This window comes from Didymosphaeria variabile (genome assembly GCF_027946475.1).
Source record: "Didymosphaeria variabile strain IMI 356815 chromosome Unknown scaffold_7, whole genome shotgun sequence".
NCBI classification, from domain to species: Eukaryota; Fungi; Ascomycota; class Dothideomycetes; order Pleosporales; family Didymosphaeriaceae; genus Didymosphaeria; species Didymosphaeria variabile.
Genome location: NW_026611626.1, coordinates 1,610,672 through 1,637,135, shown reverse-complemented (window position 1 = coordinate 1,637,135; position 26,464 = coordinate 1,610,672). Strand labels below are relative to the sequence as shown.

The 26,464-nt window shown below is 43.2% G+C and overlaps 7 protein-coding genes across 7 annotated transcripts; 4 read left to right on the top strand and 3 right to left on the bottom strand.

The window, feature by feature from the left end:
- Window positions 1-854: 854 nt before the first annotated feature.
- On the top strand, window positions 855-3,309 carry N0V89_009661 (uncharacterized protein; the record flags this gene model as incomplete). Its single annotated transcript, XM_056218412.1, has 2 exons — window positions 855-3,027; window positions 3,089-3,309. The coding sequence occupies 2 exons, from the start codon at window positions 855-857 to the stop codon at window positions 3,307-3,309; spliced, it is 2,394 nt and encodes a 797-aa protein (XP_056067677.1).
- A 1,576-nt stretch (window positions 3,310-4,885) lies between these two features.
- SQS1 (squalene synthetase-like protein) lies at window positions 4,886-7,111 on the bottom strand (the record flags this gene model as incomplete). Its single annotated transcript, XM_056218411.1, has 1 exon — window positions 4,886-7,111. One exon carries the CDS (start codon window positions 7,109-7,111, stop codon window positions 4,886-4,888), a length of 2,226 nt encoding a protein of 741 aa, XP_056067676.1.
- Window positions 7,112-7,958: 847 nt separating this feature from the next.
- ATG4 (Cysteine protease atg4) lies at window positions 7,959-9,358 on the top strand (the record flags this gene model as incomplete). The annotated part of the gene is made up of 3 exons (XM_056218410.1): window positions 7,959-8,487; window positions 8,540-8,942; window positions 8,992-9,358. The coding sequence occupies 3 exons, from the start codon at window positions 7,959-7,961 to the stop codon at window positions 9,356-9,358; spliced, it is 1,299 nt and encodes a 432-aa protein (XP_056067675.1).
- Window positions 9,359-10,286: 928 nt separating this feature from the next.
- HTB1 (histone H2B) lies at window positions 10,287-10,888 on the bottom strand (the record flags this gene model as incomplete). Its single annotated transcript, XM_056218409.1, has 3 exons — window positions 10,287-10,377; window positions 10,432-10,591; window positions 10,717-10,888. The coding sequence occupies 3 exons, from the start codon at window positions 10,886-10,888 to the stop codon at window positions 10,287-10,289; spliced, it is 423 nt and encodes a 140-aa protein (XP_056067674.1).
- A 475-nt stretch (window positions 10,889-11,363) lies between these two features.
- HTA1 (histone H2A) lies at window positions 11,364-11,974 on the top strand (the record flags this gene model as incomplete). The annotated part of the gene is made up of 3 exons (XM_056218408.1): window positions 11,364-11,419; window positions 11,577-11,869; window positions 11,919-11,974. The coding sequence occupies 3 exons, from the start codon at window positions 11,364-11,366 to the stop codon at window positions 11,972-11,974; spliced, it is 405 nt and encodes a 134-aa protein (XP_056067673.1).
- Window positions 11,975-12,784: 810 nt separating this feature from the next.
- Window positions 12,785-13,149, bottom strand: N0V89_009656 (uncharacterized protein; the record flags this gene model as incomplete). Its single annotated transcript, XM_056218407.1, has 2 exons — window positions 12,785-13,052; window positions 13,127-13,149. 2 exons carry the CDS (start codon window positions 13,147-13,149, stop codon window positions 12,785-12,787), a joined length of 291 nt encoding a protein of 96 aa, XP_056067672.1.
- Window positions 13,150-13,462: 313 nt separating this feature from the next.
- KGD2 (2-oxoglutarate dehydrogenase complex E2 component) lies at window positions 13,463-15,151 on the top strand (the record flags this gene model as incomplete). The annotated part of the gene is made up of 6 exons (XM_056218406.1): window positions 13,463-13,632; window positions 13,679-13,737; window positions 13,798-13,872; window positions 13,921-13,976; window positions 14,027-14,980; window positions 15,035-15,151. 6 exons carry the CDS (start codon window positions 13,463-13,465, stop codon window positions 15,149-15,151), a joined length of 1,431 nt encoding a protein of 476 aa, XP_056067671.1.
- Window positions 15,152-26,464: the final 11,313 nt, after the last annotated feature.

Genomic DNA, 26,464 nt, shown 5'->3' with positions numbered 1-26,464 from the left:
TTGAGCGTCAGCGTCTTGCCGGGTGACGACGAGGGCTGAGGCTGTGAAGAAGATGATGGACTTTGTTTGAAGAGTGCAGCTATGGACGGCGCGGTGGACGAGGTCGAGCTACAGCGCGAGGCAGCCCGCGTGGCCAGGGACAGGCTGTGCGGAAGACGGCAGACGCGCCCTCGAGCAAACAATTGGCTCATGGGTCGCGCAGAGAAGCTCGATGCAGCACAAATCGGCAGCGACCTGAACGACTTGTGAAGCGGCAATCTGTGAGCAGAGTCGGGAGCTTGGGCCGCTGTCGTCACAACGGGTTAGCTCCCAGACGTCTTTTGTCACTTGCTCGACACGGGATCGATCCATCTGGGTCGCTATTCTGGCAGCGTGTTCCTTCTGCCTCATGCAGCAGCCAACACGAGGACCTGCGCGAGTGGTACGGTTCAGGCTGGTAGATGGTAGTACTTGTCGATAATCAGTCGTCTCGTACGGTATCTCTCAAGCTCCGGTCATCGTCCATCTTTGCAGCGGCCAAGCGTACGGAATCTGATAAGATGATCTCCGCGGAGGCCCCGCTCCTGCTTCCGACTATACCGTTTGCGGTCAACATTACACGCGAGCCATCTGGGATGCGAATAGAGGGGGAGCAGCAGTAGGGTGACTGGGAAGCTATAGATCGTGGAAATGTACTGTCAGATGGTAGCAGGAAAGACACGATGATACCAGTAATCGCTCGCAGAAGGGCTAGGTCATGTGATTTGCCAGGCTAGTGGAGGCTACGTCACATACGAGCCCACCACGCGTTGCGACCAACATCCACCTTTCTTTGCGCGCCGCATAGTGGATATTGGACCGTATGCATACCAGCAATGCGCGCCAACTCGACACAAAAGGCCTACGACGAGGCCTTCCTCGCCTGCTCCACGGCCGTGTACTTCGAATCGCAGAGCAACGAGGCCGAAGCACTTCGTTCCTGGAGGACAGCACTTGACCAGATCACCTATCACAACGCTCACCGGGGGCCCGCGCTGATCCGCCCGGCATCCTCGACCGAACGAGCCCTTGTGGAGTCGCTGCGGCAGCTCGAGCTGCAATGTAAAGAACGCGTCGATCTGCTCGAGACACTGAAGCGTAGCCGCGACGATAGCAATGAGAGGATCACCTCACCACCCGTCGACACCAAAGCCCCCACGCCACCCCCTCATGCCACTCTTACGTCGCAAACAGAGGGCAATGGTTCTCCCAGCTGGCTGGGTGACGGCACCATACGCCCCGTCGATTACAACGATCTCTCGCGACCGCCGCCCCTGCCCAAGCGACCCTCACTCGCCCCTCGAAAGAGCTCTGGAGCTGAGTCGACTCGGACACTTACCCAAACCATAAGTGGACCTTCTTTGATGACGCCTGCTGCAACTCGCGCAAAGGACTCGCGGACACCTTCCCCCGAGAAAAAAGGGCGCATGTTGAGAACCTTGAGGCCAGGAAGGGATAGCAAGTCGTCCTCGTCTTCCAAGCTTCCGACTTCGATGAGGTCCCAGCCCCCGGATGCGGCCAAAGCAGCGACTCAGGCGTGGGGCTTCAAGTCAATCCCTAGTTCTGGCAGATTGGCGAAAGCCTCTCCAGCAATACCACAGGTTTCTTCGAGCCGGCCTTCTCTAGAAACACCCAGCTCCTCCCTAGACACAAGCATTCCGTCAGTATCTGCTCACGGTAACGTACCGTACCAGTCGCAGCATTCTCCATTTTCTCGCTCTACGGATGCCTTGAATTCCCCGGCATGTAATCCTCCGCCAGCAGACAATGGAATTGACCCTGAGCAAGCGTTGAGGCCACCTCATCTACGCCGTAAAATCGTGCCAGCACCATCTAGCCCTAGACATTCCTTTGATACAGGTCGCTCCAAGAGCTTCCAAGCGGGTGTTCCGATTCCCGCAATGCCATCGTACCGCAACGAGTATCCAGAACCAGCACCCAGTAACCGCGCTCTCGCCGCCTCAGCCGCGGCAAAACTATCGTGGCCTGATTTCTCCAACAAAACAACCCTGTCACATCCTCGACCTACTCAACAACTTGCTCGCAATAACGATACTGACAATCGAGCTCCGCAGCTGCGAAAGGAACCTCCTCAGCCTATCGCTGTCGAGACTGATGACAACGAAACGAAGACAAGACCACCACCGCGGAGAAAAGGTAAAGCCAAAGCGGGTACTGTTCGAGCCGATCTACCCCCTACGCCATCGTCTGAAGTTGGGCTCTCGGGGTCTGAAAGCGATTCAGATGAATGGAAAGAGAAGGTCCGCGGCATCATGAAATCTTTACCACGAGGTGTAGACGAGGCGGCTGCCAAACAGATTCTAAACGAGATCGTCATCAAGGGAGATGAAGTGCATTGGAGCGATGTCGCTGGGCTTGACGTGGCGAAGTCCGCATTGAAAGAGACGGTCGTTTATCCTTTCTTACGTCCTGATCTCTTCATGGGCCTGCGAGAGCCTGCTCGTGGTATGCTTCTGTTCGGTCCTCCGGGTACAGGTAAGACGATGCTTGCCCGAGCTGTCGCTACCGAATCGCATTCAACATTCTTTGCCATTTCCGCAAGCAGCTTGACATCGAAGTTCCTGGGTGAGTCGGAGAAGCTCGTGCGTGCGCTCTTTGCGCTAGCCAAATTGCTTGCGCCCTCTATCATATTCATCGATGAGATAGACTCCCTCTTGTCTTCTCGGTCCGGCTCTGGCGAGCATGAAGCCACGCGGCGTATCAAGACAGAGTTCCTCATCCAGTGGTCTGATCTCGCGAAAGCCGCTGCAGGAAAGGAGCAAACGGACAAGGATAAAGAAAGAGGCGATGCGAGCCGCGTATTGGTTCTCGCCGCAACAAACCTCCCTTGGTCTATCGACGAGGCCGCACGAAGACGTTTCGTAAGAAGACAATATATCCCTTTGCCTGAAGACCACGTCCGAAAAAGCCAAGTCCAGACTCTCTTAAGCCACCAAAAGCATGAGCTCGGTGAATCTGACTTGGATCGTTTAGTACAGCTCACGGATGGTAAGTTATTGCTCACTCTTCCAAATGTAGTCGACGCATTGTAGCATTAATGATGAGATAGGTTTCTCCGGTTCCGATATCACAGCGCTCGCCAAAGACGCGGCCATGGGTCCTCTGCGCTCACTGGGCGAGAGGCTACTGCACATGACCATGGATGAGATTAGGCCGATACGGTTCGAGGACTTTAAGGCGAGTCTGCAAACTATCAGACCGAGTGTCAGCAGGCAGGGTTTGAAGGAGTACGAGGATTGGGCGAGGGAGTTTGGTGAGCGGGGAGGATAGGTCGGCGCCGTATCGCTGTGGACGTATGAGTGGACGCCATCAATGAGCTCTGTAGCTTGCAATGAATGTGCAGTCAATAAAAGATGTCTGCCATTATCGGCTGTATGCGTATCAAGGTAGGTGAGGACTTGGAGTGTGGATGGTTAGCCAAGTTATCCCAAGATACACTACGATAAAGGCCGAGAAATTCAAGCCTTTGAGCCTCCTCGACCTCTGCATTGTCTGGCCTGGGGTAACACAGGCCTTTATACCGATGCTAAGGGGGATTGGATAATTCGATCAGAGCAAATAAGAGTGGATATTTTCACTTGGTGGCATGAGTTTGTCTAAGCTCACAATCAAGAGACCAACGATATGGCTTTGGTGACTGAGCCTGGACGTTCTCTGGATGAAATCAAATTGCTTACCTGTTTCATAGCTTTGATGTGAATTCTCAATTTGTGTTGGCCGTCGACGACTTGTTGATGGTGCGAAATGGTTCGCATGTGGCACACCAGACAAGCGTATATCGAATGACCATATTATATGGCAAGAAGGTCAATGAAACCGATCTCATTGTGCTCCTCGAACCTGATTCCATGGTACTGTATGATTTCTTGATGTTGGGACAAGGTTATGGTGGTTGGTGAATTTTTTTTGGTATTTACTGAACGTTTTTGCTCTGCACAAAACGTACAGTCTCACGACCACGTGCAATCGAACAACGACACGACCGGGTACCTGGAGGCTTGCAGAGACAATTATAAATGTCCCAAAGATCACAACCAACAAAGTTGCTTTCGTCAGTATACTCAGCGCAGTCGAGTAAAGGGTGACCGACATCTAAATGGGACGATAGGTAGATGGCGTGGCAATATGATCGCGAACCTCGCGTTAAGTTGAAGATTTTGTATAAGTTCCATACGTATAAAAGCCCATGCAATACTTTATTTAATGGTATCCCATGAAAATTTTAAGCAACAATGAGCATACTCAGATTGGTGAGCCGACATTCACGTTGATGCGAGAGCCACACGTAAAAGACCACGGACCAGGATTTTGCCCGGATGTCACGAGACAACGAAGTCCCCAAGGCCATCGTACCTTTGTTGTCTGTGCCCTGCGATGGAGTACGAAGGAACGGCAGGCAGACATATGGGCAGCACGCATATAGAATGATGCGAACACTCAGCATCAACCAGAAACAGACAAGAACTTTGGTCAAGTGGTGTGATTGCGACCGTGAGGTCCTCGATCACTCAATTTTCCATGGAGGCTCGCACCGTTCCACGCCTTCATATGCTATGCCTTCGTATGCCATGCAGTGTGTCGTAATACTCAAGCAATGTGACCCCAATGACTCCATGCAATATTCCCAATCCGTCAACTGTCTCGACGTTTGAAGCGAAAGCGTCTAATGAAGCGAAAAACAAAGGTATCATACAAGAACACACAGCCGCCCACGATCGTGGAAATGGAGAAAGCAAAGAGAAGACTAGAGCGCAGTGGAAGAAAAAAGCGCTCGACGCCTTCCAATGCGTGCCTTCTTCACACTTCGGCACCCCACGTCAGAGCTGCTACGCGCAGGATCACCGCTCTACCGCAGTCCGGCCTTCGTAATCTTCACAGTGTGCGTGATAGGCTGCAGTATGCCCTTGTTATCTGTCGCTCCAAGAGCCATACCTTTGCTCCAGCCCATCTTTTCGAGCATAGCGCGGCCTCTGTTTTCGACCCCCAGCTCTGGCGCCTTCGCGCCTACAACTTCACCATCTTTGTAAGATACCGTTGGACGGTTCTTTGTCCCCTTCTCTTTCTTCTTCTGCGGAGGGTAGTTGTTACCGGCATGCAGACGCCGAGTATACTTCTTCTGCGCCAAGGTCCTGTCGAAGAGATCGTCGTCAAACCTAAGCGTACGGACGGTCTTAGAAAGTATCGTATGGCGCTTAGTTCCATCACCTTGCGACTTGGAACTGATGCCAAATTCGCCCACAAACTGATGGATGACTGCGCGTCGTTGAGCTTCCATAGCGGGTAAGGAGAGGGTGGCCATATCCGTCGCCCAGAAATCGCGAATTTCCTCTATAACTTCCTCCATAACGAAGCCGTCCTTGTATTTGACAACAAGGTTTGGAGCTTTGACGTTCCTACCCAACAAGCCTTGCTTACGAAGCTCCTCTCGCTCGGCCTTCTTCAGTCGCTTCTTCCGTCGATCGGCTTCCCACGATGCCTGCAGTTGTTCATTCAGATCGAGATCGTCAAGTTCTGGCGCCATCTGGCCTCGGCGACCTTTCTTCCTAGGACGCAAGGAAGGACGTTCTGTGTCCATGATGTCGAAGCCGCTGTAGGAATCCATATCGAGCGCATCAGCCAGCGCTGAAGCTGAAGGAAAGACAGGGTCGGCACGTCGGCCGCCACCAGCTCGCTGCTGCCTCCTTTTGTTCGGACGGTCGACAGTCGCTCGAGAAGCGTTAGAGGCGGTGCCGACTTGGCCATTGAAGTACTCATCCGCGCCATATAAGACGAGGTCATCATCGTCAATACCCAATTCTTCTTGCCTCTGGAGCGCCCGTGCGAGCTGTTCGTCGTCCAAGTCCTCCTGTTCTTCACCCGAGTCACCATCAATGTTGAAATCGAACTCGCTACCGGTGTCGGAACTGCTAGACGCTTGTTGTTGCTGCTCAAGAGCCAAGCGCTTGGTTTCGTACGCCTTAATAAGGACCTTGTCGGACGGCGTGGTCAAGTAAGCGACCGGTAGCCACCGAGCATCATCTCTGGTACACCCCTCGTAGACAACCTGATATTGAACGCCATGCGACCGAGTGCGTCGACCGGTTATACGAGCTACAATGCCTTCAACATCATCTGAAGTGCTCAGAACATCAAGGTCGCGAGCCTGATCTGAAGTCCAGCCGTCATCCTCATCTTGTTCCAGGTCTGGGGGCACCTCAAGCTCTTCCTCCGAATCCCAATCATTATGGCTTCCAGCATCCAAATCCAACTCACGGCCTGCGGCGAAGCCAAACATCTCGCTAGTAAGGCCAAAGGCTTCAGCGTTCTGGGCGTAGTCATCCATTGCCGCCTCGCGAGGATCGACCTCGCCGTTTACAAAGTCGTCCATTTTAGGGCGGTCTTTGACAGGCAACCAGCCAATACCTGGCTTGCTCCTGGACACCCACTCTGTAGCTTTGCCCTCCCAGCGGGCCCGTCCACCGCGCCGCTTCTCGAAGTGAGAGTCGACGAGACTGTTGGTGTCCGAAGCAATGTCAGATTGGGAGTGAGATTGAGACTGCCCGTGGGATGGAGAAAGGTCTGTAGAATCGATGGTCCTTGCTGCAGCAACCGACCCAGGTGCAATGCTCGGCTGCACCTCCATAGACGCCATGGCTGCATCGGCATGCATGGCAGCGTGTGCGTGTGCGTCCGAGGTGCTGATGGTGAATCGAGTGGCGGTGGCGGTGGCGGAAAGAGTGGCCTTCGTAGTGCTTGGGCATCGTGGGTCCGGCTGCGACATGGAATTGGTAGTGTGGGCAGAAACGGAAAGAGCACTATCGGCTTTCGTGGGAAGGGACGGCGGTTGGGTGAGTGGCGTGTGTCCACGTCCTCTGAAAACGATGAGTTCTTCACCCGATGCACCTGAAGAGGCCGAAGCCGCAGAAAGCGTTGGTGATGGGCTGCGGATCGTCATTTTTGCGAGAGCAGCGGTAGCGGCTGGGCCTGGAGACGGTGGCGATGACGAGGAGACTGAAAGAACGGGTTCGGTTTGAGGTGGCTTCTCTTTCACGGTGCCTTCCAGACAGCCTGCGCTCACGAAGACCACGGGCATGTGGCGGAGTTTCTTTGAAGAGTCGAAGGCAGAAGAGCGGTGGCTGCTCATGTATCGTGCTTCGTCGCGCAGGGAAAAGTTTTGTTTCACAGCCGACGTTGCTAAACAAAAAAAATGTCAACAGAGGCAGACGAAGGGAAGGCGCGCTGTTGCTGTACCTTCCTGGATCGTGGACCGCGGAGTCCCATAATGAGACGAAAGCTGCCGTGGCTGCGCACGGCGCGCCAGTGTTTTGGGCGTCCCTTTGCCCTTTCCCTTCTTCTTCCCCATGGTAACGGGCGACGTGGACGTGTCAAGGTGAAGAAGAAGTCGTGGTAACGGCGTAGAGGCAAACGGGCAGAAATGTCGTGACGCTGGCAATTGGGTGGCGGCGGGACCGGTATCGATAAGCAACGTGCCTCAGAGAGCACCGCGCAGTGGGCGAGCTACATGCCACGCCATGCCACGTCTACCTCATTGTAGGCCCGTGTAAAGCAATCTATGAGCAGTGCGGCTCGATGTAGGCTTGCGCTGCCGGATCGAGAAATACATTTACGTGCGGCTCTGGCAGTTGCCAGCAAAGCATCGCTGTTCGTCAGGCTCAACGAACCGCGGGTCATGGCGGGGGCGGGGGCGGGCCAGGCAGCTGACTCCAGCTGCAGCTCGCCGCGTGCAACCCAGGCCAACACCAGCACCCCAGCGTCACTTGCCGCACGTTCCCTACCGCAACAAAAGCACCCCGCCCTGCCCATCCTCGACAAGAAGCCATGGTACACCTCTGACTGTCCGCCACCTAAAGTACCTGCTCGACGATCCTCTTGGACTCGACCTCAACCTAGCCTCGACCTTACCTACGCCAACCGCTGTCATGAATGAGTTCGAGCGTGTCGGCCGGACGATCCTGCGCTCAGTATACGATCCGCTCCCGGCCAACAATAGTAACGATCACATATGGTGTCTAGGACTACGGTATGAATCCAAAGCGCCAGGACCGAAGCCTGCACCCACCTCTGCCACAGGAACACCTCCGGCTCCCTCACCCGCATCTCAAAATGAACGACCTGGCATTTCCGAGGAAGACAGTTGGATACGCACGAGTGCAGACGAGTCTGGCGGCAAGGAGGCCCCAAATGGTGGAGAAGATCCGGATCAGTACGGCGGTTGGCCCCACGCCTTTCTGGATGACTTCGAATCGAGGGCGTGGATGACATACCGGTCGGGATTTTCACCTATCCAAAAGAGCTTGGATCGCAAGGCGACAGCAGCCATGAGCTTCAGGGTCAGGATGCAGAACTTGGCTCAAAGCGCCTTCACGTCGGATTCGGGCTTTGGCTGCATGATCAGGTCTGGCCAGTGCATACTCGCGAACGCTCTGATAGACCTACGATTAGGACGAGGTATCATATTACTTTGGAACTACGGTGAGAGCCCAAGCTGATATAATCGTAGACTGGAGGCTTCAAGATTCACGGACGAAGCAGGACGACCGCCCGATCCTCTCGCTATTCGCCGACGACCCACAAGCACCCTTTTCAATCCACCGCTTTGTGGAACACGGAGCAGCAGAATGTGGCAAATATCCCGGCGAGTGGTTCGGTCCGTCAGCAACAGCGCGATGCATACAAGACCTCGTCAAGAAGTACCCTGAAGCAGGCCTGAAAGTGTATAACTCCGGCGACGGCGCTGACATATACGAGGACAAACTCAAAGAAGTCGCTATCGACGATGACGGCAAGTGGCAGCCGACTCTAGTACTAGTAGGCACCCGGCTGGGCATCGAGAAGATCACGCCCGTGTATTGGGAAGCATTGAAGGCGTCATTGCAAATGAAGCAGTCGATAGGTATTGCTGGGTGAGCCACACACATTCTATTCCTCTTTATGACGCTGACCTCCATGTAGCGGCCGCCCGTCCGCATCGCACTACTTTGTTGGAACTCAAGGCAACTACTTCTTTTATCTCGACCCACACGTCACGCGCCCTCTCCTACCCTACCACAAAGATCCTTCCGCCTATTCCGCAGAAGACATCGCCAACTGTCACACGCGCCGCCTTCGTCGTATCGAGATCCGTGAGATGGACCCGTCGATGCTCATCGCATTCCTTATCCGTGATGAAAACGAATACGAAGAGTGGAAAGAAGGCGTAGTGAGCGTACAGGGCAAGGCTATCGTTCACATCAGCGAGGCCGAGCCACCGCCACGCGGTCAAGAGAGGGCTGGTGCAGTGGACGAGGTGGAAAGCTTCGATGAAGACGGTTTGCAGTAGGGGTGACGAATTCCCTGCGGTAGCATGATGTCAAACTACAAAGTTGTAGGACATGCCACCTTTGTCTAGTCATAGCTACGGGGCAGAAATGCCTCGAGCAAATCATACGGCGTCTAATAGCTCGGATTGTAATTGCATTTGAGGTCTGGAGTTTGGGTAGATTATCCGTAAGCTCTGCACCCTTTCATCACACATGTAGCATGTATTTCCGTTGATAATACCCATGACATTGAACCAATTGTTGCCACCTCTTGTACAGAACATCCAGGTAGCTGCTCCCGGAACCGTTGGACCCCGCGTTTATTCGCTCACATTGAGTGATGACGCAGAAGTTGTCATTACGTGCAGTGGTTTGAGCTACATGTACGCATGACGCTGATTACGTTCGCGGTCAACTGCTTACTGACGGCCTTCATTGCGATCAAGTGGTGGGACGCTTTTCTGCCTATCGTGGTAGATCCGGTTATATGCTTTTGATCACCGCCAACACTCAATACAAGTTGTCGGGTCATGATTCCGCGTCTCCAGGGCTGCTGAAAGTGCTGGTGACGAAACGAGACGTTCTCGTCGCTGCACTGTTGGCACTTGATTGGAGGAACGACAGTGAGACCTTCAGGATCGTGATCACCAAGAAGTCGACCCAGGCAGGACATGGACAGAAAATAGACAACAAGATCTGGGGAAGATGAGAGTGCGAGGACAGGTGGTGAAGTGGAAGAATTGATTCATTCCGAGGTATACTATACACCCTCATTGGATATCGGACCCCGTAGTCAGACCATAAGATCTACGGCCTGAGAGACAAACAAACCGTCCCATGATCGCATTAAAATGACCCATGAACACCGACCCCATAACCGACTTCATTCAAAACACTGAACGAAGAGATGAAACCCATGAAAAGAACCCAGCAACCAACCAAACGAGCTTATTTGGTGGAGGAAGAGTACTTGGTGACAGCCTTGGTGCCCTCGGACACGGCGTGCTTGGCGAGCTCACCAGGCAGGATCAGTCGGACGCTGCAGACCTGTTAGTAATGTGCGCATGACAAATGTGGCTCGTGAAAGACATACGAGGTCTGGATTTCGCGTGATGAGATGGTGGACTTCTTGTTGTAGGCGGCGAGCTTGGAGGCCTCGGTGGCGACGCGCTCGAAGATGTCGTTGACGAAGGAGTTCAAGATGGACATGGCACGGTTGGAGATACCGGTGTCGGGGTGGACCTGCTTGAGGACTGCGACGCGTCAGAAGTCATTCGATGGTGGGGAAGGCACGCGATTGATGCTGCGCGCAAAGCAAAGACGCGATTGTCGCCCTGGGCTGCGCGCTGCAGAAGTCGCGTTCACTCGGCGAACTCACCCTTGTAGATGTAGGAAGAGTAGGTCTCCTTCCTGGACTTGGTGCGCTTCTTCTTGTCACCAGAGGGAGCGGCGGTCTTCTTGCCAGCCTCCTTCTTCTCGGCAGGAGCCTTGCCGGCCGGGGCCTTGCCACCGGTGGTGGGCGTCTTCTGAGCAGCAGCTTTGGGAGGCATTTTGGGCGTGGGGGTGGTGGAGTGGCGGTAAAAGTGGTGTCTGGATTAAAAGCTGGTGTGGTGGGAGATGCGGGTTGATGCGGGTGCGAGTGTCGAGATGAAGGAGAAAAGGTCGTCGACGGCGGGGGGACGCGCTTCTTATGGGGAGCGCGCCGCGTGTTGTGATCCAGCGGCGCCTGCGGGGTCCGTGCGTCGTCGCTGCAGTGCTGGGCGACGCAAGCGAACAAGCGACAGCGACAGAGGAGCGCCCGCAGCGCCAGTGATCTTGGTGGGCGGCCGCGACTCGCGCTAGCGACCCAGGTTGATCTCGCGCACCACAACACGCCGCGCCGTCCTTATAAGCTGCCCGCCGCCCCGACGTCGTCTCTCCATCCATCGTCTCGACACTCACCACCCACGCCACTCCACGCACCCATCTCCGCGAAAGCACCTCAGCAACTTTCCAGTTCTACCCGTTCATCACAACTCCATCACAATGACTGGCGGCAAATCCGGAGGCAAGGCCAGCGGCTCCAAGTCCAGCGCCCAGTCGTAAGTCTCCCAGCGCGCTTGTGCATCGCGATCCATCGCGATCCGCCTTTGCTCTCTTTTTGGCTTCGGTCTTCAGACGCGTTCTGTCTTGATTTGACGCGTCTTTCACCTTGGCCTTTCACATCTCGTCTTTCGCATCCAGCTAACTCTGCTTCAGCCGTTCTTCCAAGGCCGGTCTCGCGTTCCCTGTCGGTCGTGTTCACCGTCTCCTGCGCAAGGGCAACTACGCTCAGCGCGTCGGTGCTGGTGCCCCCGTGTACCTCGCTGCCGTTCTCGAGTACCTCGCTGCCGAAATCCTCGAGTTGGCTGGCAACGCTGCCCGCGACAACAAGAAGACTCGTATCATTCCCCGTCATCTCCAGCTCGCCATCCGCAACGATGAGGAATTGAACAAGCTTCTCGGCCACGTCACCATCGCCCAGGGTGGTGTTCTTCCCAACATTCACCAGAGTAAGTCTTTCCGCGCTTCGTCCACGATGCATTGGCTGACTTCTTCCAGACCTGCTCCCCAAGAAGACGGCCAAGCCTGGCAAGGGTCCTTCACAGGAGCTCTAAGCGATTGTTTTCTTTGGCGCGGTTCGGTGTTTTTCATGATAATGGGGTTTGGTCTGGGTCTCGGTTCACGGCTTTTCATCACGGGGTTTAAATACCAGAGCTGTACATTATTCCCACATTGATGGGTGGTGGCTCATGAGCTTCAATTAAAGGGATTACTTCACTTTTTCGTCTTTTGCTTTGTGATATCCATGTCTTTACTACTGAGCATCTAACAGTTCACCTATATTGGCGACTCTTCGACATGATTGCATACCGGCGCAACGTTGCGTTGCGGGGGTCGTGGCGTTTCAGACCATAGGATTCTGGTAGGTCGAGAATGGTTGGTCTCAGCTCCGTCCTCTCAGGAGCAGCAGCGTCGAGATGGCTACCTACGAATTCGTTTCCTCGCGGCAGCATTCTGATTTTCATATCTCGCGATATGCGCATTTCGCATTTTCGAAATCTCGTAGTGGAGGCGCAAATTGCAGTCATGAAACTGACGAGAAATCGGCTACGCGTCATTTGGGTGGAATTGAAAGTTGATTTGACACTGTGCTATGCGAACATGGATGGGATTTTGACATTTTGGATTGCTGGTTTCTCAGTCTATTGGTCTCCTTGTGCCTTGGTATAATGTACAAGCCGCCATCAAAGCCCCTTCGATCCGCTACAACGTCATCTTGGGAGGAGCTGTTTCTCATTAGCAGCAGTCGTCGTTAAGGGTCGGAATACTTACGGTCCAGAATGGGCGCGGGCAGGTTGCGCTCGTACTTGGAGCCTGTGTGTGTTAGCCGGGTCCGCGGCCGTTCGGAAAGTGTCGCCGACAACTCACCCCCAGGCGCCGTGGGCGGGCGGTACGGGTCCGGATGCTTCCACTTCTCGAGGAGATTCTCTGTCTCCTTGATCAAGTCCTGCGCGCGTGTCAGCGATGCTGCCTTGCGAGCATTGCCATACGGATCGTACCCTCTGTCGGCGCGGCTCGGTGACGTTCTTGTTGGCTTCGAACAGCGAGCGGATGTACATTGCCTGGCCCCGCCAGAGGTACCTGTGAACGGCCCAGTCGAGAGCCAGCTTGAGCGAACGGCGATAGAGCCTCCTGCGTGCTGTTAGCGGTGCTGTTGTCGCGGGATGCGTTCTGTCGCCCGGCGGCGGCGGCAGGCAGGGACGCACAGAACGGTGGTCCTAGAGCTCATGGCGGCCGCGGGCGCCTCGATGGCAGTCTGGATGTGTAGTTGCGTGTAAAATGCCCTGCTTTGGCGGTCGCAATGGCTGGTGGTGATGCTGTACGTGAGGATGGCTCCGCTCGACGTTGGCTGCTGGAGAGCTCGGCACGGAAGAGCCCTTGTCGACTAGCGCGGTTCCGGCTGAGCTATGGCAGAGGCTCTGCATCAAGGCCAGTTCGTCGAACTCTATCAACTCCCGCCCGGCTTTTTCCCGCCATCCTTTTCCTCCTCCCATCGCATCCCATTTCCCCTCGTTAGGATTCTCGCCGGTCATCGCTGCACAATGTCTGGCCAACAGTGTCTTCGCCGTTTGGCAGCTTCATCGCCGCTAAGATCGCAGCCGCTGCTGCGCGTTTGCTCAAGAGCCATCCGCCTGTCCGCGTCCCCCACGACACGCAGCTACTCCGTTATCTCGCGAGCGACTTCGTCCGGTCTGCTCAGCCAGGCCTCAAGGTTGGCGCAGCCATTGGCATCGTAGAGCATATGCTAACATGTTTAGACGACCCGGCCGATCCTCAACACAACGCGTTGCTCTCTTCTCGCAGTCGCGAAGTTATGGTGCGCATATCCATGGGATGATATGGAATATGCACACGAACATAGCTAATGCTCGCACAGCTGACACTACCGTGGTCAAGGTGCCACAAATGGCCGAGTCCATCACAGAGGGAACCTTGAAGCAATGGTCAAAACGTGAGTTCTGCGCAGACTTTAGAACAACCACATAATAACATCCACTAGAGATCGGCGACTATGTCGAACAGGATGAAGAGATTGCAACCATCGAGACGGATAAAGTACGCTATGTCGACACAAGGACCGAGGATCATGGGTTAACCAAGTCTAGATCGATGTATCTGTCAACGCCCCCGAGGCCGGTACCATCAAGGAGTTTCTCGTAAACGAGGAGGACACTGTCGAGGTTGGGCAGGACCTTGTGAAGCTCGAGCTAGGCGGCGCGCCTTCGGGCAGTGCAAAGCAGGAGGCAAAGGACGAGCCCAAGGAGCCTGCGCCGAAGGAGCAGGAGACTTCGTCTCAGCCCCAGGGCCAGCAAGAGCAGCCCAACAAGGAGAAGCCTGAGCCCAAGAAGGAGGAATCAAAGCCTGAGCCACCAAAGCAGGAGTCCAAGCCTGCGCCCACCCAGAAGCCGTCCTCGCCCAAGGAGCAGAGGTCGAGTGAGTCCGAGCCCAAGCAAGCTGCGCCGGGTGCTCGTGAAGAGCGTCGCGTGAAGATGAATCGTATGCGTCTCCGCATTGCCGAGCGCTTGAAACAGTCGCAGAACACAGCTGCCTCCCTCACCACCTTCAACGAGGTCGATATGTCTTCTATAATGGAGTTCCGCAAGCTCTACAAGGATGAGATCCTCAAAAAGCAGGGCGCGAAGCTCGGCTTCATGTCCGCCTTCTCGCGTGCCTGCATTCTCGCCATGAAGGAGGTTCCGGCTGTCAATGCTTCGATCGAAGGCCCTAACGGCGGTGACACGATCGTTTACCGCGATTACGTAGACATTTCCGTGGCTGTCGCTACTGAAAAGGGCTTGGTCACACCTGTCGTCCGCAACGCCGAGTCGCTGGATATGGTTGGCATCGAGAAGGCGATTGCCGACCTCGGTAAGAAGGCCAGGGACAACAAGCTTACCATCGAGGATATGGCTGGAGGTACCTTCACCATCAGCAACGGCGGCGTTTTCGGTAGCTTGATGGGTACACCGATTATCAACTTGCCCCAGACTGCTGTGCTCGGCCTGCACGCGATCAAGGACAAGCCTGTCGCCATCAATGGCAAGGTGGAAATCCGCCCGGTAAGTCAATCTGCCCTTTGCTGATCTATGCTCTCCAAGCTAACATGACGTCAGATGATGTACCTCGCCCTTACCTACGATCACCGTCTACTCGATGGTAGGGAGGCCGTTACCTTCCTTGTCAAGATCAAGGAATTCATCGAGGACCCGCGGAAGATGTTGCTTGGTTAGATAGCTTTTTGTTTCATCTCATTTCTTTTACCTCTGTTGTGCTCTCTTACATAACCTTGTGCATTGTTAGGTGAGGACGGCTGTATATGAGTCTAGGTCTGTTGGTCCGGATCAATGCGCCGCGGGGCCGGTTGTATCGGTATCCACATGGTGTATGAGTAAAGTTGGACAACCAAATACCAGTTTTTGCATTGTCATGCGTTTTTATGTCTAATATGTTATTGAAGTATGAGCATAGGTCTCTAAGATAACTAAGCTTAGCTTAAGTGATCGCAGGATAATGTAACGGGTAGATTATAATCCTTAGTATAGTGTTACATCTCTTTTAAGCTAGGGCCCTAGAGGTACTAGCTTAGTAGCTAAGTAAGCTATGTAAAACCTATACTATATATAGGCTTTAGGGAAAATAAGTATTATTTAGTTATTATATCTAGTATATAGGGCTAGCGTTTTATTTACTCTATAACTTACTAGTTACTCTTTTTTATTAGGACTTACGGTGTATAAGCATTAAATGCCCTATTTAGGTACTAACTAGCCCTAGAAGATAGGGCCTAGTATTTATTAGCCTATTTTAAGGTATAAAGAATAGTAAGCTATCTATTATAATTCTATAGAAGAATAGTAGATAGATAAAGACACCTAGTAGGGTAGAGCTAATAAGGCTAGGGACTAATATATTACTAGATACTAAGAAACTATAAGGATTAGGTTAGTAAGTATATAATTATAATCCTACTAAAATAATAGGATCCTAGGAGTAGGGGGATTTAGTAAAAGTAAAGAAACTACTCCTAGATTAGGACTATACTCTCTAGGAATAAAGGTTAGTAAGAGATTATAAGAACTAAAAAGAGTAGTATATAGTCTAGAATAGTTTCTAAGTATTTCCTACTCTTTATAGTTAAATTCTATAGTTAAAATTAAAGTATATCTTCTATACTAAAATCTATTAGTTTTCTTATATAATTATTACCTTACCTACTATAGTAAGGTTAGAATATTCTCTTACTCCCCTTTATTATTTATTTACCCTTATCTACTAAATACCTATAAGGCTAGCCTAGGCTAGGTATATAGAAACACCTTATAATACTTTAACTACCTAAAGGTATAAGACGTAATAGTAATACTAACTAGCTTATAAGTATTAAGAGTAGTAACTAGAAGCTCTACCTCTAGGCCTATAACTAGTGTAGCTATAGTTATAGCTAACTAGGCTAATTAGATTTAATAACTCTAAGAGTAACTAGTATAATTAATAAGATAATTCTAGAAATAGGTAATAGTTATGTTAAATCTAAAAAGGGTAGCTAGTCCTAAATAGGTTAGGGTTAGTTCTTGGGTAAGACTTACTAAGGGGAGGAAGAAGGGGTTCTTATTAATATAGAAGTATCTTATAAAGTATAATAAGTTAATAAGGAAGGCCTAAGTAAATCTAAATAATAGATTAAAACTTAGGTTAAATATGAGTATAAAGGTTTATCCTTATATTTCTATATAGGAATCTTACTTAGTTGCTTAGGAGCCCTAAATAACTAAGTAGGTTATATAATAGCTCTTAGCTACTTAGTTATTTAGGAACCCTAAGTAGCTAAGTAAGTTATATAACTACTATCTAAGTAACTTAGTATATCTTTATCTTATTATAACCCTGGTTGTTGCATCTTCTACCTTTATAAGCGCCTGAACTTCCCCACCGTTATCTGGTTCGTAACAAGTTACTACCCTAACTAAAGGAATATTTAAAGTCCTAGAGCTCTTTAATAGAGAATAAGAAAAGTTAAAACTATTTCTTACTAATATAGAGCTATATAACTACTCTTATAAGACTACTATAGTTAAGGAATAAGACTAAATATTAGCTATAGAAATATATATAGTAGACTAGGCTACTAGATAGATATAACCCCTAGTAGATAACTATATAGAAAATAAGGATAATATTAAGGAGTATTAGAAGGATACTAAACTAGTCTTTAAGAATTAGAAGTTATTCTAAGAATAGATAACTATTATATTTAGTAAAGTTAATAAGGTAAAGTAGGCTAAGTAATAAATCTAAAGGCTAAAATAGACTATATTAGTAGGTAAGTATACCTTAATATTTAAGTAACTTTAAGCTAAGATAGACTAGGATAATATACTACTCTAATTAGTATTTTATAATAGCCTAAAAGAATTAGTAAAGAATAGCCTTATATATTATATAGAACCTAATAATCTAGGAGTACTAATAGAATTAGCTATATATATAGATAACCGCCTATATAAGTAAAACTAGGAAAAGTAGGAGGTAACTAAGCCTATATACTACTAGAGAGCTAATACTTAAAAGAGGTATAACTATAGGGATAAATAGAATAAAGATAGTAATATAATTATAGAGGATAAAGTATAAACTAAGAAGGAATATACCCTATAGTAAAGAAAGTAGAATAAGGTCTACTAATAATACTTTAAGAATAGGGCTTACCTAGGCTATAGAAAGTAAGGGTATTTTAAAACTAATTACCCTAACTATAAGAAGTAAGGTAAAAGAGCTAATATAATTAGAATAGTTATAGTAACGCTATAACCTAAAATACTAGAATTAGGTAAAGTTTCTAATAATACTATAATACTAGATTCTAAGGAGAAATCTTAGAAAACCTAACTAACTAATTCTAAAGGGTATCTAGATAAAAATAGCTACTAAGTTACTAAGGGAGGTATAGTAGTATATAGGGTAACTAAGTAATAATACTAGGTCTATAGGGAACTTAAGCACTAGGCTAGGTAATACTATAAAAAAATAAAAATTATAGGACTAGATATATACTAAATATATAAATAGGTAGTAACCTATTAAGGGAAGTTACTAAACCCTACCTAGTAACTTAAGATAATTAATATATATATATAGAAAAAGTTCTAGTAATACTATATAATAGATTATTCCTACTACTAGAATAAAAGAGACTAGGTATAAGAAAACCTAGGAGATAGGGAATACTATAGGTTAGATAAAAATAAGTGTTAAGATAGGAACTATTATATATATTAATTTAATATTATAACGGGACCTCTAGGACTCTATTACTAGCCGTGGCCCTATTAGGGTTCTAGTAAGAGATAAGTAGCGTGTAGGGTAGTATAGATTATATATAGTATAAATATTAATTAATTACTACTATAAGAATATGTTACTAAAGACTTAATAGTAATCTTCTATAAGGAAACTAGATATAGAGAACTATATTATAGATTAATAATAAAGGCTTACCCTATAGTAATCTATTATCTCTATATACTACTATCTAATAATGGCTCTGTAGGCTCTATTTATAGATCCTATAGATCTAGGCTCTATAGCTCTATCCTATAGATCTATAGATCTAATTACGTAACTTCCTTACGTGCCTATATTATGCTTAGTATCTAACCTATAATTATATTCTTCTCCTATATAATCTAATTAGTCACTACTATTATTAATATAATTCCTATAATTCTATTATAGTATAGTAGCTATAATACTATCTCCCCCTTCTAAGTCTTTAGCCCAAAGATTAATCTATTATAGGGGTAGTACTATATTAGTAGGATAAGCCCTATTATAAGTTAGGTTATTATTGCCCTCTATACCTTCTTATAAAACTAATAAATAACTTATACTTACTAATAAAATTAGTTATTATAGATTCCTTACTATGCCTTACTCTTACTATAACTAGTTAAAAATCTTATATAAGCTTTCTCTACGTAATACGCCTAGGCGTCCTACTTATAAAGCTTATATCTATTTAAATATTTATAGTTCTTATAATATTAATAGTATTTTAGTAGCTAAGAGTATATTATCTACTACTATTATCCTATTTATATTAATTATTTATAGTGTATAACACTAGTCATTCCTAAGCTAAAATTTAAGCTAAACTTATTAAGGCTAAAAAGGCCTAAGAAGAAATTCTAGATGCCCTTACTACTACTTAGGCAAAGGTATTATAGTTATAGAAATAGAAGGAGCTTCTTAATAAGTAGAAGGATTATTAGTTAATATTCCTAGAGGCTAAACTAGATTAGAAAAAAGTAGAACTAAAAGCTACTAGTCTATAGAATAGTCCTAAGGAGGGTAAAGTAGTCTCTTAAGATACTACTTATACCTTCTCTAATAGTAGTATTCTTTATAATTTACTATAAGGTAGTCTAACTCTTAGTCTATTATCTCTAGGCTTTCTTTAAGAGATTAGTTTAACTAAAATTCTTCTAACTTCTTAGGGTAGTTAAGATTACTTTCTAGTTTCTAGGTATTATCCTATAGGTTTCCCTTTTTATTACGTCCTAGCTACTTAACCTTATAGTAGTTCTAACTATTTACTAGTTAGTATCTATTAATACTTACTACTTCCTATTCTTCTTACTATTCTCTATATATATCTACTTTATAAACTATAGGTTCTACGTCTTATAGTGCTTTTTCTAATAAGGCTACGTAGAATACTAGGTGTATTTTTATATTATTTAGGAGGCGTAGTTTAAATAAAACTAGAGTAATCTACTTAAGGACTTTATATAGTCTAATTTTTAGATAGTCTAGTTTATTTAATAGTTATTTACTAGTAATATTTTTTTATAGTAGCTAGACTTTCTCTCCCTTCTCTAGCGTAGGCGTAGGCTTATACTTAAGATTATAGTATTTTCCTATCTTTCCTTATAGGAATATAGCATCTTACTAGAGTTAGGTATAGATTTACATAATTTCCTTTACCTAATTTTCTCTATCTACGCTCTAAGATCTTATTATCCTAAGCACTTAATAAGCTACTAGGTTAAATCTATAGTTTATAAAGAATAGTAAGACTCTAGTAGTACTATATTATAAGCTATTATAGGCTAACTATGCTATAGGGAGCAACCCTACCTAGTTATTTTATTAGTAGTTTAGGTAACACCTAAGAAACTATTCTACTATCTAGTTTATTCTTTTAGTTTAGCTATCTATTTATAGATAGTATACTATAGATATACTATATTTAATACCTATAAGGGTAAATACTATCTACTAAAACTTAGATATAAAGCATACATCTTTATTAGTAATAATCTTATTAGGGGCACTATACTATACTATTACTATAGAGGTAAACTAGAATACTATATATTCTACTTTACTAACTTCCTTATATAGTAAGAAGTAAGCGTACTTAGTTATTTTATTAATAATAACTATTACTCTATTATATTTAACTTTGTTATCTAGGTCCTTAGACTTTAGTAATTCTATTATAAAGTCTATTATAATAACTCCCTATAGTCTATTTAGTACTTCTATAGGTTATAATTACCTATATAGTGCGTACCTATTTAGTTTATTTCTATAGTAGTCTACGTAATCCCTAAGGACCTTTATAACTATCTACTAGGCTTAAGAGAAGTAGTAGTCTCTTATTAGTTATTCTAGTGTTTATTTAATTTCTTAATAGCTATATACTAGCACCTTATAGAATTATTATACGAATTCTCTCTAGATTTTTACTAGGATAAAGATCCTATTAAAGACTTTATATATATTATCCTTATATATTATTCCTACTAGTAGATAACTTATGCCTTCTTTATTAATTATGGTTTCCTTTTTTATCTAGTTAAGCTATACGCTAGTTTATGCCTCTATTATTACTACTAACTTTAGTATATTATAAATAATAGTGCTATTAGTGTTATACCTAAGTAAGACTCCTAATACTTCTATTTTTTCTTAGAGGTCTAGTTATCTACTTAGGGTATTAGCCCTAAGGTTTTCTATTCCCCTAGTATGTATAATCTTAAAGTTATATATTAACAAAGTCTATGCCTATCTTACTTATCTAGGGGTAAGGGCTTTATTAATTATAAATTCTATTAGGTTCTTATAATCTAAGAATATAAGTATCTAATATTTAGCTCCTTAGAGATATGTTCTCTATTCCTTAAAGGCTTTAACTATTACTAACATTTCCTTATTATAGATATTATAGTTAAGTTCTATAGCCTTTATTTTTTAGGAATAATAGCTATATAGGTATTTTTTATCTATTTTTAGGTCTTACTAGAGCAAATATGCCCCTATAGTAAAATTTAATATATTAGTTTTAAGTATTACTAGATAGTATAGATTAAAGATCTATAGAATAGGTTTCCTTATAAACTCTCCTTTTAGCTAGTCTATTACTTATTAGCACTTATCTATCTACTTAAAAGGGACTTCCTTCTTAGTTAACCTTATAAGTAGTTCTATAATTCTAGTCTATTCTAGAATAAACTTCCTATAATAGTTATAAAATCCTAGGAAGGACTAAACGTCTTTAATATATTTAGGGGTTCCCTACTTAGAGACCTCCTATAGTTTAGTTTATTTAATTTTAAGTTTCCCTAGTTCAACTATAAACCCTAGAAAGATAGTCTAGGTTATATAGAACTTATATTTCTTAAGCTTAAGGTATAGCTTAGCCTTACTTATCTATTTAAGTACCTCCTTAACGTGCCCTTTATGTTATTATTTATTTATTAAATAAATTAGTATATTATCTAGGTATACTATTATATATTCTCCTAAGTATTCTCTTAAGATAGTATTAATTTGTTATTAGAACACTACTAGGGTATTAGTAAGCCTAAAGGGTATAACCTTATATTTAAAAAGTCCTAGTTTAGTTTAGAAAGCTATCTTCTATTCCTTACCTTCCTTTATCCTAATTTAGTGGTATATATTTTTAATATCTAAGTATATAAAGATCTTTACATCTTATAGCTAGTCTTATAGGTCTAAGATTAGTAGTAATAGGTATTAATCTTTCTTAGTTATAGTATTAGTCTTCCTAAAGTCTATATAAAATTATAGTTTAGGGTTATTTTTTTTTTCTATAAACGTAACTCTATAAGCCGTAGAAGATTTAGAAGGTTAAATATACCCTTACTTAAGGTTATTTTTAATATACTACTTAGTAACTTTAAATTCCTTTTCTATAGTTTTATAAATAGGTCCCTATATAGGTTATTTTCCTTCTTCTAACCTAATTTTATAATCCTAATCTATATATTCTAGTAGATAACCTTCTAGTTTATTAAAGATATCTATAAACCCTTAGTATTATTCTAAGATACCTAGAATTTATTCCTTACTAGTAGCTAGCTAATAGGGGTATTTAATTTCTTTAGTTCCCTAATAGATAGTTAGGTTAACTTACCTTAGCTATAGCATCCTAAGGATTATATCCTATTAGTTATCTATTTTAGCTAAATCTATAATAAAATTATTAATTACTAATCTATCTAATAGAAAGGTTCCTAGTGTAGTTTCTATATTAATTTACTCCTAGAATAGTAGCCCCTTAATATTATATAGGGTCTATTATTCTCTTTTATTTATATAGTAGAGCCCTTCTTCCTCTATAAAGTCTTTTAATATAAAGTTCTAAGTAGCTCTACTATTAATTATAGCTTAGATAGGTCTCCCTTAGTATTCTCTATTAAGTATTATATATAGCCTAAGCATCCCTTTAAGGGCTTCCTTACCCTTTAGCTAATACTTAGTCTAGATTTTTATTACTATATACTTTAGGCACTTATTTTCTAGGTATTTATACTATAGTTATCCCTTAATATACTTATATAGTAGAAGGGGTCCTAGAGCTAGTACTAGGTATCTACTAACCTTCTTTTCTAGATACTACCTATATACTCTATCCCTTTAGATAAGATTATTATAAGGGTTATTTATTATTTAGATTAGGAAGGTATAGTATTTCTTCTTTAGTACTAGGTGTATTAGATAGTTATCTACTATATATAATATCTATAAGAGTTTATAATATACTAGATATTTAGTTAGTATTTAGGGGTTATCCCCCTCTATAGGTTTAATTTTATCCTCTAAACGCTCTTCCTTAATTAGAATCTAGTATTTTATTATAATTTAGGGTATATGTGCTTTATCTACCTACCTAATTTTATTAGCTATTTAAGCCTAGGTTTAACTATCTAGTATCTCTACTACTAGAATTATATTTCTTTTAACCCACTTATTAAAACTAGTAAACTTAGTATTTCTTAGGAACTAGATTTTCTAGTTCTTATAAACTTTATAGATTATTTCCCTATATAAGTTTCTATAGTAAAAGCGCATTTCCTTAATTTACTATCTAAAGTTAGCTAACCTAATTATCTTAGCTACCTTAAGGGCTAGTCCTTCTAGCTAGAAGTACTCTATTTCTCTAATATAGATATTCTTTTTAGGAGATATAGGTACTTCTTATATAGGTAATAAGGAGAAGGGTTCCTCCCCTTAGAGGGTTAACTAGAATAGGGTATTAATTAATTTATCTAAACTACTTTCCTATTCCTTATTATTTAACTTACTATTTAAGTTACTTATATTAAAGAATTCTAGGACTTAGGTATTTTATTCCCTAAGCTATAGGATTATTTATCCTTCTTAGGTTACTACTAACTTTTTGCCTATTAGCTAGTATCCTATATTCTTCTTTATTTTTATGTGTAATATATATATATCCTAGGAATACTTAGCCTAATAGGTAGCCTTATATTCCTTACTACTAGCTAGTTTCTCCTTAATATCTCTTAAGGTTTTTTATTTCCTTAGTTCCTCTTTAGTACCCTTTATAGACTTATTCTAGCTTTTACTTAGGTAGTTCCTAGCTATATAACCTTTCTTACTATAGCTAAAGTAGATACCCTCTTTATATTACTTCTCCTTTATTATATCCTAACTTAATCCCTTTTCTTTATTAGTATCTAAGACTATTAGGTCCCCTTTATTATAGGTTTTATAGTTTTAGCTATTTACACTATATCTACTTCCTCCCTTATTATCTTATTTCTATAGAAATAACTTATTATCTACTTAGATAGCTTACTTAATTATTATAGGTAGAGTTATTAGTTTCTCTATCCTAATTATTTTATACCTAATATCTAATTTTAGTCCCTTATAGAACCTTTATATTAGGGCTCTTTCTCTATAGTCTAAGACCTTATTAGCTAGCTACTTAAACACTAATATATAAGCTACTACTATTTTAGTTTATTAGAGTTTTAAAAGTTTCTATTTAGCTATACATTCTATATTAATATTACTAAAGGTTAACTATAGTTTTTCCTTAAAATAAGTATAACTTATAAAGATAAGATTAGTTTCTATTTTCTAGTTATTAACTTAGCTTGTCCTCTAATCTATAAGGTAACTATTAAACTAGTCTATTACTTTTCTAGTAAAGTAGGTAGCTATATAGGCTACCTTCTAGTCTTTATCCCTAAGATACTCTTAATTTAGGTCTAAGTAAAGAGATATTAAGGCTAGGAATCCCCTAAGTTTAGTTTAAGTACTATTAAACTTCTCTAGATTTATAAGTTTTAGTAGTCTATTCCTTATTTAGAGTTCTATCTACTAGATCTATTCTTTTATTATATTATTAGCTCCTCCCCCTATTCCTTCTAACACAACTCTAACTTACTTAACTAATTATTTATAAGCTTTCTTAGCCCTAGTATTCTCCTTATTAAGATAGTTAAGTTATTCCTTTATCTAGACTAGATCTATTAGGTCTAATAATATTAGTTAGTTTACTATAGAAGCTATTATTAATACTAGTAATCTAGGTATATACCTATAGAGACTCTTAAAACATAATTATTAAAGTATAATAGAACCTCTAGGACTCTATTACTAGCTATAGCCCTATTAGGGTTCTAGTAAGAGATAAGTAGCGTATAGGGTAGTATAGATTACGTATAGTATAAATATTAATTAATTACTACTATAAGAATATATTACTAAAGACTTAATAGTAATCTTCTATAAGGAAACTAGATGTAGAGAACTATATTATAGATTAATAATAAAGGCTTACCCTATAGTAATCTATTATCTCTATATACTACTATCTAATAATAGCTCTGTAGGCTTTATCTATAGAGCCTATAGATCTAGGCTCTATAGCTCTGTCCTATAGATCTACAGATCTAATCACGTGACTTTCTTACGTGCCCATATTATGCTTAGTATCTAACCTATAATCATATTCTTCTCCTATATAATCCGATTAGTTACTACTGTTATTGATGTAATTCCCGTAATTCCGTTGCGGCGTAGCAGCCGTAACAAATATCTAGAAAAGATACTATAGGCCCCTAGTATAGGAGGTATATTATATAAATAACTACCCTATTTATTAGAACTAGAAGTACTTAATAGATAATTAGCCTAAGGGCCCTAACTAATATAATAAAACCCTATAATATAAATGCGTAGATATATATCTAAAGTAAAAATATATAGACTATATAGGAACCTAAGAATAGATAGACTATAGAAGGTAAGAATACCTTAAATACCTTAGTAAGAAGGAATCTATAGTAGTAGATCTATTAGATCTAAACTATAAGTTTATACTATACTAGGAGTGTATAATAATAGGCTATTAACTATATAAAGAAATAGGTAAGGAATCTAAACGCCTACGTATACTTATAGTAAGCTAATACTAGAGAAGAGTAATAGTAGAATACCTAAGGGATACCTTAGAAGTAAGGTTTAAAATATAATACCTAAGAGGGAAGGTATTTAACCCCTTTAGGATAGTACTCTAGTAACTAAGAATTAACTATCTATTATATAAATAATGCTACTACAAAGGCACATATAATAGAGAATAAAAGTAATTAAAAAACTAGGACGCTACTAAGTAAAGAGCTAAGCTAGTAAGGGTATTCTAAAGGCTTATAGGGTAGAAGCTAAAGGCACTATAAAGCTATAAATAATAAAGTAAATTATAATTAGAGGGTTCTAAGTAATAGCTTTAATAGACCCTAGCGTAATAAGATATCTAATATTACTAGAAATAGTAGAAAAATATAATCTACTATATAAAAATAAAGAGGTACTAGCCTAGTTAGAAATAGTAGATAGTACGCTCTCCTAAGAATATAGTAGAGGCTAGCTATGCCTAGAAATAACGCTATTATCTATTAGAATTAAGGAATTTAAGAGCTAATATAGCTTTACTATAATAGATTTAGGAAGCTTAGAAGCTATTATAGGATATAACTAGCTAGTTATATATAACCCTAATATAGTGTTAGGATCTAGACCTAAGCAAGGGTTAGAACCTTATTTTATATTATAATAATGCTTACTATTAGCTTACCTAGGTAGAGTATACGTTTCGACTATACTACTAGGCGCTAAAAGAATATCACGTAACTAATAGTTAATAAGTAATAGTTAACTATTAGACACGTAACTAATAGTTAATAAGTAATAGTTAATAA